The sequence below is a fragment of the Oncorhynchus tshawytscha genome, linkage group LG08, assembly GCF_018296145.1.
Source record: "Oncorhynchus tshawytscha isolate Ot180627B linkage group LG08, Otsh_v2.0, whole genome shotgun sequence".
Lineage (NCBI taxonomy): Eukaryota > Metazoa > Chordata > Actinopteri > Salmoniformes > Salmonidae > Oncorhynchus > Oncorhynchus tshawytscha.
In genome coordinates this window covers 2,713,396-2,724,789 of record NC_056436.1, presented here as the reverse complement: position 1 = coordinate 2,724,789, position 11,394 = coordinate 2,713,396, and the positions used below count along the sequence as shown (strand labels likewise).

At 41.5% G+C, this 11,394-nt stretch overlaps 1 protein-coding gene across 1 annotated transcript in view; it reads right to left on the bottom strand.

Annotated features, from left to right (window-relative positions):
* Positions 1-2,198: 2,198 nt before the first annotated feature.
* LOC112235582 (lysyl oxidase homolog 3B-like) overlaps positions 2,199-11,394 on the bottom strand; it is a 63,225-nt gene continuing 54,029 nt past the window's right edge. The window contains 4 exon segments of the mRNA XM_042325056.1: positions 2,199-3,136; positions 3,295-3,406; positions 4,236-4,372; positions 5,616-5,731. Coding sequence (XP_042180990.1) covers positions 3,063-3,136; positions 3,295-3,406; positions 4,236-4,372; positions 5,616-5,731 — 439 coding nt within the window. The 3' untranslated portion in view covers positions 2,199-3,062.

Below are 11,394 nucleotides of genomic sequence, written 5' to 3'. Positions count from 1 at the left end.
CATAGGGATATCCTCTTAGTGGGTAGTCATAGGGATATCCTCTTAGTGGGTAGTCATAGGGATATCCTCTTAGTGGGTAGTCATAGGAAAAGCTACATCTGTTTAATGTTGTAATACTGTGTGGTTTTAAAGGTCAGGTCAGTCTATTGTTTAATATATAATAACCTAATGAATATTCTTTATCTGTTTAATGTGTAATAACCTAATGAATATTCCTTATCTGTTTAATGTGTAATAACCTAATGAATATTCCTTATCCGTTTAATGTGTAATAACCTAATGAATATTCCTTATCTGTTTAATGTGTAATAACCTAATGAATATTCCTTATCTGTTTCATGTGTAATAACCTAATGAATATTCCTTATCTGTTTAATGTGTAATAACCTAATGAATATTCCTTATCTGTTTAATGTGTAATAACCTAATGAATATTCCTTATCTGTTTAATGTGTAATAACCTAATGAATATTCCTTATCTGTTTAATGTGTAATAACCTAATGAATATTCCTTATCTGTTTAATGTGTAATAACCTAATGAATATTCCTTATCTGTTTAATGTGTAATAACCTAATGAATATTCCTTATCTGTTTAATGTGTAATAACCTAATGAATATTCCTTATCTCAGTCATAATCATCCCTTAGCACCTGGAAACACTGGGCAGTAAGTACATTTACAAATATGATTCACTTTCTGGTGTGTTCTGTTTGTGTACAAGCAAATCTAAACTACACCGAACAAAAATATAAACGCAACATGCAACAATTTCAAAGATTTGAAATAAATTCATTAGGTCCCTTATCTAGGGATTTCAAATGACTGGGAATACATCAGCACACCGCTCGCCCACATAACGCCAGACGTCTGACATCTGCTCGGTACAGTTGAAACTGGGATTGCTCCGTAAAGAGCACACTTCTCCAGATTGCCAGTAGCCATCGAAGGTGAGCATTTCCCCACTGATGTCGGTTACGACGCCGAACTGCAGTCAGGTCAAGACCCCGGTGAGGACGACGAGCACGCAGATGAGCTTCTCTGAGACGGTTTCTGACAGTTTGTGCAGAAATTCTTTGGTTGTGCCAACCCACAGTTTTATCAGCTGTCCAGGTGGCTGGTCTCAGACGATCCCACAGGTGAGGAAGCCGGATGTAGAGGTCCTGGGCTGGCGTGGTTATGCATGGTCTACGGTTGTGAGACTGGTTAGACATACTGACAAATTCTCTAAAACGTTGGAGGCGGCTTATGGTAGAGAATTCTCTGATAACAGCTCTGGTGGACATTTCTGAAGTCAGCATGCCAATTGCACGCTCCCTCAAAACTTAAAACAGCTGTGGCATTGTGTTGTGTGATAAACTGCACCTTTTATAGGGGCCTTTTATTGTCCCCAGCACAAGGTGCACCTGTGTAATGATCATGCTGTTTAATCAGCTTCTTGATATGCCACACCGTGGTCAGGTAGATGGATTATCTTGGCAAAGGAGAAATTCTCAATAACAGGGATGTAAAAAAAATTGTGCACAACATTTTAGAGAAATAAGCATTTTGTGCACATGGGAACTTATGGGATCTTTTATTTCAGCTCATGAAACATGGGACCAACACTTTACAATTTGCATTTACCCTAGGGTCCGGAGTACTACGGGTTTTCTGATGATTAATTGCACCCACCTGGTGTCCCAGGTCTAAATCAGTCCCTGATTAGAGGGGAATCACCCCCCTGGTGTCCCAGGTCTAAATCAGTCCCTGATTAGAGGGGAATCACCCCCCTGGTGTCCCAGGTCTAAATCAGTCCCTGATTAGAGGGGAATCACCCCCCTGGTGTCCCAGGTCTAAATCAGTCCCTGATTAGAGGGAATCACCCACCTGGTGTCCCAGGTCTAAATCAGTTCCTGATTAGAGGGGAATCACCCACCTGGTGTCCCAGGTCTAAATCAGTCCCTGATTAGAGGGGAATCACCCCCCTGGTGTCCCAGGTCTAAATCAGTCCCTGATTAAAGGGGAAGAATGAAAAAAGCAGTGGAACTGGCTTTAAGGTCCAGATTTGAATTTGATCTAAATAGATCTTCACGTGTGAACTATGAGAACTACATGGAGATGCTACAACATTGGATGGTTCGACTGTGATACCTCAGGTCATTATGAAGATGTCTTGTAGCACAATAAGGACGAGCGGCTTCTCCTGAGGTGTATTCATTAGTGCACAGCGTAGCAAAACAACAGAAAACGTTTTGCAACGAAACCAAAGAGCTTATATTGGACAAATGTAGGTAGGTCCTTCGCCTGTTTTCGTTTGCTTCTGCTTGGTTCCTAGTGAATACACCTCTGGGTCACCTTTCAAAACTACAGACTGGACAAAAAAAATAAAAACTTAATTCATAACTTTAACAAAACATGAATGTAAAGGTTGAACGTCAGACATCAATCAGTCAAACATTCATTAAGACCAGTATGATATCATATGACTTGTTCTTCTGTGACAGAATTTAGCATAATATACTCACGTTTGAACAAAAACAAAATCTGAAATAAGTTTGTTAAAAAATAAAATCTTAGAGCACTAAGTATTCAAGTATAATAACAATAACACTGGCATACACCAACACATTCACTATATGACACAATGTAACATATACCAACACATGATTCACCATATAACACGGATCCTCCTGTCAAGGCCTGGATTCAATCTGACCCGCGGTAGAGCGAGCTTGACATTTTAAAGGTCATTTGAAGCCGACATACGGAGCGTTTTACCGTGAATGCGGTCTCTGCAAACGCAGGAAACAATACCTTTTATTAAAATGTGCATTGGTCGACAAAATGCGTTCGGATTGAATCCTGGTCCAAGATCACTTGCTGACTGCTGCCCTGTGGAATGTTGCTTGTGATTTAATGATGTTGGTTGGGATTGGTTGGTTGGTTTGGGATATGATAATGAATTGGGTTTCTGGCAGGTGATTGGTTATCCCATTGTTGAACATGGTTAGACGCATCAGCCACCCCCTTTTTTTGTTTGTACAATAGGGGTCTGATGAGATTGGTGTGTTGCTAGGCAGATTATGAGATCTGGTTGTTGAGCTGTCCTGGGTATTTCTCAAACTTCCTCTCTGCCTCCTCACTGAAGGCATCACCTGTAGGGGCAACCGACAGTCAGAGACAGAAAGCAGTGGAAGAGTCTGGAACAAACCAGGGGTATGTCTGAAATGACACCATATTTCCTATATAGGACCTTATTCAGACTGGTGACCATTCAATAAAACATGACAAATCTCAGGGTACAGCTCCTCACCCATATGGCAGTTGTGAAGCCAGATCCGGTGGCCGTCGTATTTGCAATTGCATTTCATGGCGTTGTTAGTGAAGTCACTCTCTGCCACTTCAAAGTTTGGATTGATCACAATCTGAGAGGATTGAACGTCAACCACAAGAGGTAAATGATATAGAGTTCACGTTAAAATAATTCTGTCACTCCATAGAGTTCACGTTAAAATAATTCTGTCACTCCATAGAGTTCACGTTAAAATAATTCTGTCACTCCATAGAGTTCACGTTAAAATAATTCTGTCACTCCATAGAGTTCACGTTAAAATAATTCTGTCACTCCATAGAGTTCACGTTAAAATAATTCTGTCACTCCATAGAGTTCACGTTAAAATAATTCTGTCACTCCATAGAGTTCACGTTAAAATAATTCTGTCACTCCATAGAGTTCACGTTAAAATAATTCTGTCACTCCATAGAGTTCACGTTAAAATAATTCTGTCACTCCATAGAGTTCACGTTAAAATAATTCTGTCACTCCATAGAGTTCACGTTAAAATAATTCTGTCACTCCATAGAGTTCATGTTAAAATAATTCTGTCACTCCATAGAGTTCATGTTAAAATAATTCTGTCACTCCATAGTCTGCAGTGTGTCTGGAGGTTCCGGGCCCCTAAGGGCGCTCGGTGAGTTTTCAAAAGGTCCATGAAAAAGCAACGTGGAAATAATAAATGCAGACAGAATAAATGCAGACTGAATAAATGCAGACAGACAAATGCAGACAGAATAAATGCAGACAGAATAAATGCAGACAGAATAAATGCAGAAGAATTTCACACAGTTTGACAACTCAAATTTGTAGTTTTCCATATTTCAAAACTTCATGCAGTTACACATTTTGGAAGTTATGTGTCTGGTTCGGGGCTTCCCAAGGATTTTTTAAAAAGCCTCTTAAAAATGGTAGTCCACCTGTAGGATGTAGTTTCCTGGTTTGATGTCGGTGATGTCGATCCACTGGCAATCGATGTCATGGCGATACAGGTCCCAACACCCCACGGTGATGCCCTGCTCTCCGAAGTTAGCACATTCATACCGCTTAGAGATACCTGGAGAACACAGAACACTCCTACCACTTAGAGATACCTAGAGAACACAGAACACTCCTACCACTTAGAGATACCTGGAGAACACAGATACACTCCTACCACTTAGAGATACCTGGAGAACACAGATACACTCCTACCACTTAGAGAACACAGAACACTCCTACCACTTAGAGATACCTGGAGAACACAGATACACTCCTACCACTTAGAGATACCTGGAGAACACAGATACACTCCTACCACTTAGAGAACACAGAACACTCCTACCACTTAGAGATACCTGGAGAACACAGATACACTCCTACCACTTAGAAATACCTGGAGAACACAGATACACTCCTACCACTTAGAGATACCTGGAGAACACAGATACACTCCTACCACTTAGAGATACCTGGAGAACACAGATACACTCCTACCACTTAGAGATACCTGGAGAACACAGATACACTCCTACCACTTAGAGAACACAGATACACTCCTACCACTTAGAGATACCTGGAGAACACAGATACACTCATACCACTTAGAGATACCTGGAGAACACAGATACACTCCTACCACTTAGAGATACTTGGAGAACACAGAACACTCCTACCACTTAGAGATACCTGGAGAACACAGATACACTCCTACCTCTTAGAGATACCTAGAGAACACAGATATACTCCTACCACTTAGAGATACCTGGAGAACACAGAACACTCCTACCACTTAGAGATACCTGGAGAACACAGAACACTCCTACCACTTAGAGATACCTAGAGAACACAGATACACTCCTACCACTTAGAGATACCTGGAGAACACAGATACACTCCTACCACTTAGAGATACCTGGAGAACACAGAACACTCCTACCACTTAGAGAACACAGATACACTCCTACCACTTAGAGATACCTGGAGAACACAGATACACTCCTACCACTTAGAGAACACAGATACACTCCTACCACTTAGAGATACCTAGAGAACACAGTTTACAACTGTTAGACTTTTAACCAAAAATACTATATCCTCCAAAACCAGATACAAAATGTTTCACTTGGATTTGGATAAGATATCCCCAATCTTAACACCCCAAAATAGGTCATATTTGATTGGCTGGCCATCTAGGGAAGTCTGATCTGATTGGATGGCACACCAATAGAATCTGTTCTGATTGGGTGGACAGTAGTAGACTGTTCTGATTGAATAGACTTCCAGTAGACTGTTTTGATTGGTTTGCCTCCCAGACTCACCCTCGTGACACTCGGTGTCCTCTAGACAGAAGGAAGCCTTGTGTCCCTCAGCCACCTTGGTCCCATTGGATGACAGCAGGTCGTAGTGGGTAAAGATGTCCATGCTGTGGTAGTGCCTGCATGGGGAGTGCAACAGTAGTGAAAAATTATTAAAAACTATCATACCAGTCATACAGTACCTGTCATACCTGTTATACCTGTCATATCTGTCATATCTGTCATACCTGTCATATCTGTAATACCTGTCATACCTGTTATATCTGTCATACCTGTCATATCTGTAATACCTGTCATACCTGTCATACCTGTTATACCTGTCATACCTGTTATACCTGTCATACCTGTCATACCTGTCATATCTGTAATACCTGTCATACCTGTTATATCTGTCATACCTGTTATACCTGTTATACCTGTCGTACCTGTCATACCTGTCATATCTGTCATACCTGTCATACCTGTCATACCTGTCATACCTGTCATACCTATGCTTTTGGGAACTTGGGCAGAAAAAGTTAACATCGATCCACTGAGGGAAAAAAGACAATGTCCGAGTTTAATTCAATAAGAGAAAAGCTGCAAACAAGGAGAGAACAGTAGCCGACTGTTGGTGAAGTGGTAAAAGAGGACGCTAGCAGCACCGGCGATGTTGTGATGCGATGTACAAATTCGATGGTCAAAACACTTAAAAATGGTGAATCAAGGGAACTGTTCTGATTGGTTAAATGGAATAGTAGCCTAACTGAACACTGGACTGTAGGTCTGTAACCTCTCACATAGCCTCATACACTGGTCCATCTCCAAGGCACATTTGTAAAAAACAAAACAATGATAAAACCTTGCGTTCCTATTTTGTTTTTACACCCTGGCCATAGAGAGGCTTTTTATTCTCTATGTTGGTTAGGCCAGGGTGTAACTAGGGTGGGAATTCTATGTCCTGGCCATAGAGGGGCTTTTATTCTCTATTTTGGTTAGGCCAGGGTGTGACTAGGGTGGGCATTCTATGTCCTGGCCATAGAGGGGCTTTTATTCTCTATGTTGGTTAGGCCAGGGTGTGACTAGGGTGGGCATTCTATGTCCTGGCCATAGAGGGGCTTTTATTCTCTATTTTGGTTAGGCCAGGGTGTGACTAGGGTGGGCATTCTATGTCCTGGCCATAGAGGGGCTTTTATTCTCTATGTTGGTTAGGCCAGGGGTGTGACTAGGGTGTGACTAGGGTGGGCATTCTATGTCCTGGCCGTAGAGAGGCTTTTATTCTCTATGTTGGTTAGGCCAGGGTGTAACTAGGGTGGGAATTCTATGTCCTGGCCATAGAGGGGCTTTTATTCTCTATTTTGGTTAGGCCAGGGTGTGACTAGGGTGGGCATTCTATGTCCTGGCCATAGAGGGCTTTTATTCTCTATTTTGGTTAGGCCAGGGTGTGACTAGGGTGGGCATTCTATGTCCTGGCCATAGAGGGCTTTTATTCTCTATTTTGGTTAGGCCAGGGTGTGACTAGGGTGGGCATTCTATGTCCTGGCCATAGAGGGGCTTTTATTCTCTATGTTGGTTAGGCCAGGGTGTAACTAGGGTGGACTAGGGTGGGCATTCTATGTCCTGGCCATAGAGGGCTTTTATTCTCTATTTTGGTTAGGCCAGGGTGTGACTAGGGTGGGCATTCTATGTCCTGGCCATAGAGGGGCTTTTATTCTCTATTTTGGTTAGGCCAGGGTGTGACTAGGGTGGGCATTCTATGTCCTGGCCATAGAGGGGCTTTTATTCTCTATTTTGGTTAGGCCAGGGTGTGACTAGGGTGGGCATTCTATGGGCCATGTGACTTTTATTCTCTATGTTGGTTAGGCCAGGGTGTGACTAGGGTGGGCATTCTATGTCCTGGCCATAGAGGGGCTTTTATTCTCTATTTTGGTTAGGCCAGGGTGTGACTAGGGTGGGCATTCTATGTCCTGGCCATAGAGGGCTTTTATTCTCTATGTTGGTTAGGCCAGGGTGTGACTAGGGTGGGCATTCTATGTCCTGGCCATAGAGGGCTTTTATTCTCTATGTTGGTTAGGCCAGGGGTGTGACTAGGGTGTGACTAGGGTGGGCATTCTATGTCCTGGCCGTAGAGAGGCTTTTATTCTCTATTTTGGTTAGGCCAGGGTGTGACTAGGGTGGGCATTCTATGTCCTGGCCATAGAGGGGCTTTTATTCTCTATGTTGGTTAGGCCAGGGTGTGACTAGGGTGGGCATTCTATGTCCTGGCCATAGAGGGGCTTTTATTCTCTATTTTGGTTAGGCCAGGGTGTGACTAGGGTGGGCATTCTATGTCCTGGCCATAGAGGGCTTTTATTCTCTATGTTGGTTAGGCCAGGGTGTGACTAGGGTGGGCATTCTATGTCCTGGCCATAGAGGGCTTTTATTCTCTATTTTGGTTAGGCCAGGGTGTGACTAGGGTGGGCATTCTATGTCCTGGCCATAGAGGGCTTTTATTCTCTATGTTGGTTAGGCCAGGGTGTAACTAGGGTGGGCATTCTATGTCCTGGCCATAGAGGGCTTTTATTCTCTATTTTGGTTAGGCCAGGGTGTGACTAGGGTGGGCATTCTATGTCCTGGCCATAGAGGGGCTTTTATTCTCTATTTTGGTTAGGCCAGGGTGTGACTAGGGTGGGCATTCTATGTCCTGGCCATAGAGGGGCTTTTATTCTCTATGTTGGTTAGGCCAGGGTGTGACTATTTCTATGTCCTGGCCATAGAGGGCTTTTATTCTCTATGTTGGTTAGGCCAGGGTGTGACTAGGGTGGGCATTCTATGTCCTGGCCATAGAGGGCTTTTATTCTCTATTTTGGTTAGGCCAGGGTGTGACTAGGGTGGGCATTCTATGTCCTGGCCATAGAGAGGCATTGTATTCTCTATGTTGGTTAGGCCAGGGTGTGACTAGGGTGGGCATTCTATGTCCTGGCCGTAAGAGGCTTTTATTCTCTATGTTGGTTAGGCCAGGGTGTAACTAGGGTGGGAATTCTATGTCCTGGCCATAGAGGGGCTTTTATTCTCTATTTTGGTTAGGCCAGGGTGTGACTAGGGTGGGCATTCTATGTCCTGGCCAAAGCTTTTATTCTCTATTTTGGTTAGGCCAGGGTGTGACTAGTCATTCTATGTCCTGGCCATAGAGGGGCTTTTATTCTCTATGTTGGTTAGGCCAGGGGTGTGACTAGTGGGAATTTGTGTCCTGGCCATAGAGGGGCTTTTATTCTCTATGTTGGTTAGGCCAGGGTGTAACTAGGGTGGGAATTCTATGTCCTGGCCATAGAGTTTTATTCTCTATTTTGGTTAGGCCAGGGTGTGACTAGGGTGGGCATTCTATGTCCTGGCCATAGAGGGGCTTTTATTCTCTATTTTGGTTAGGCCAGGGTGTGACTAGGGTGGGCATTCTATGTCCTGGCCATAGGTTTTATTCTCTTTTTGGTTAGGCCAGGGTGTGACTAGGGTGGGCATTCTATGTCCTGGCCATAGAGTTTTATTCTCTATGTTGGTTAGGCCAGGGTGTGACTAGGGTGGGCATTCTATGTCCTGGCCATAGAGGGCTTTTATTCTCTATTTTGGTTAGGCCAGGGTGTGACTAGGTGGGCATTCTATGTCCTGGCCATAGAGGGCTTTTATTCTCTATGTTGGTTAGGCCAGGGTGTGACTAGGTGGGCATTCTATGTCCTGGCCATAGAGGGCTTTTATTCTCTATGTTGGTTAGGCCAGGGGTGTGACTAGGGTGTGACTAGGGTGGGCATTCTATGTCCTGGCCGTAGAGAGGCTTTTATTCTCTATTTTGGTTAGGCCAGGGTGTGACTAGGGTGGGCATTCTATGTCCTGGCCATAGAGGGTTTTATTCTCTATGTTGGTTAGGCCAGGGTGTGACTAGCTGGGCATTCTATGTCCTGGCCATAGAGGGGCTTTTATTCTCTATGTTGGTTAGGCCAGGGTGTGACTTTAGAGAGGCATTGTATTCTCTATGTTGGTTAGGCCAGGGTGTGACTAGTGTGGGCATTCTATGTCCTGGCCATAGAGAGGCTTTTATTCTCTATGTTGGTTAGGCCAGGGTGTGACTAGGGTGGGCATTCTATGTCCTTTTTTCTATGTGTTGTATTTCTATGTCTTGGCCTGGTATGGTTCTCAATCAGGGACAGCTGTCTATCGTTGTCTCTGATTGAGAACCATACTTAGGTACCCTTTTCCCCCACCTGTTTTGTGGGAAGTTAACTTTGTCTTTGTTCAGTGCACATAGCCCAAAGCTTCACGGTTTGTCTTTGTTCAGGGCACATAGCCCAAAGCTTCACGGTTTGTCTTTGTTCAGGGCACATAGCCCAAAGCTTCACGGTTTGTCTTTGTTCAGGGCACATAGCCCAAAGCTTCACGGTTTGTCTTTGTTCAGGGCACATAGCCCAAAGCTTCACGGTTTGTCTTTGTTCAGGGCACATAGCCCAAAGCTTCACGGTTTGTCTTTGTTCAGGGCACATAGCCCAAAGCTTCACGGTTTGTCTTTGTTCAGGGCACATAGCCCAAAGCTTCACGGTTTGTCTTTGTTCAGGGCACATAGCCCAAAGCTTCACGGTTTGTCTTTGTTCAGGGCACATAGCTTCACGGTTTGTCTTTGTTCAGGGCACATAGCTTCACGGTTTGTCTTTGTTCAGGGCACATAGCCCAAAGCTTCACGGTTTGGTTTATGTTCTTCATTTGTCGGCGTCATTTTGAATAAAGAATAAGCTTAACATGCTGCACCTTGGTCCAGTCCTTCAGCCAGCCGTGACAAAAGCTTGCTTCCGATAAGTTTGTGTAGTTATTCTCAGTGGCTTGTGTCTCAGTAGGTTAATGTAGCATAAGCTTATGTTTTTTAAGTAATGTTTTAAAAAAAAGAATCTGAGTGGTAGATCACGGCTTGCTTTTGGATTCAGAAAGTAATCTTGACTCAGATAAAGTTGGTGACCACTGGACTAATCTAATATGAACTAATCTAATCTCTAATATTAACTAATCTAATCTAATATCTAATATTAACTAATCTAATCAAATATAATATCTAATATGAACTAATCTAATATCTAATATTAACTAATCTAATATTATCTAATCTAATCAAATCTAATATCTAATATTAACTAATCTAATATCTAATATAAACTAATCTAATATAATATCATATCTAATATTAACTAGTCTAATATAATATATAAACTAATCTAATATCATATCTAATATTAACTAGTCTAATATAATATATTAACTAATCTAATCTAATATAATATCATATCTAATATTAACTAGTCTAATATAATATATTAACTAATCTAATCTAATATTAACTAATCTAATCTAATATCATATCTAATATTAACTAATCGAATCTAATATAATATAATATCTAATATTAACTAGTCTAATATAATATATTAACTAGTCTAATATAATATAATATCTAATATTAACTAGTCTAACATAATATATTAACTAGTCTAATATAATATATTAACTAGTCTAATCTAATATAATATAATATCTAATATTAACTAGTCTAATATAATATATAAACTAATCTAATATCATATCTAATATTAACTAGTCTAATATAATATATTAACTAATCTAATCTAATATAATATCATATCTAATATTAACTAGTCTAATATAATATATTAACTAATCTAATCTAATATTAACTAATCTAATCTAATATCATATCTAATATTAACTAATCGAATCTAATATAATATAATATCTAATATTAACTAGTCTAATATAATATATTAACTAGTCT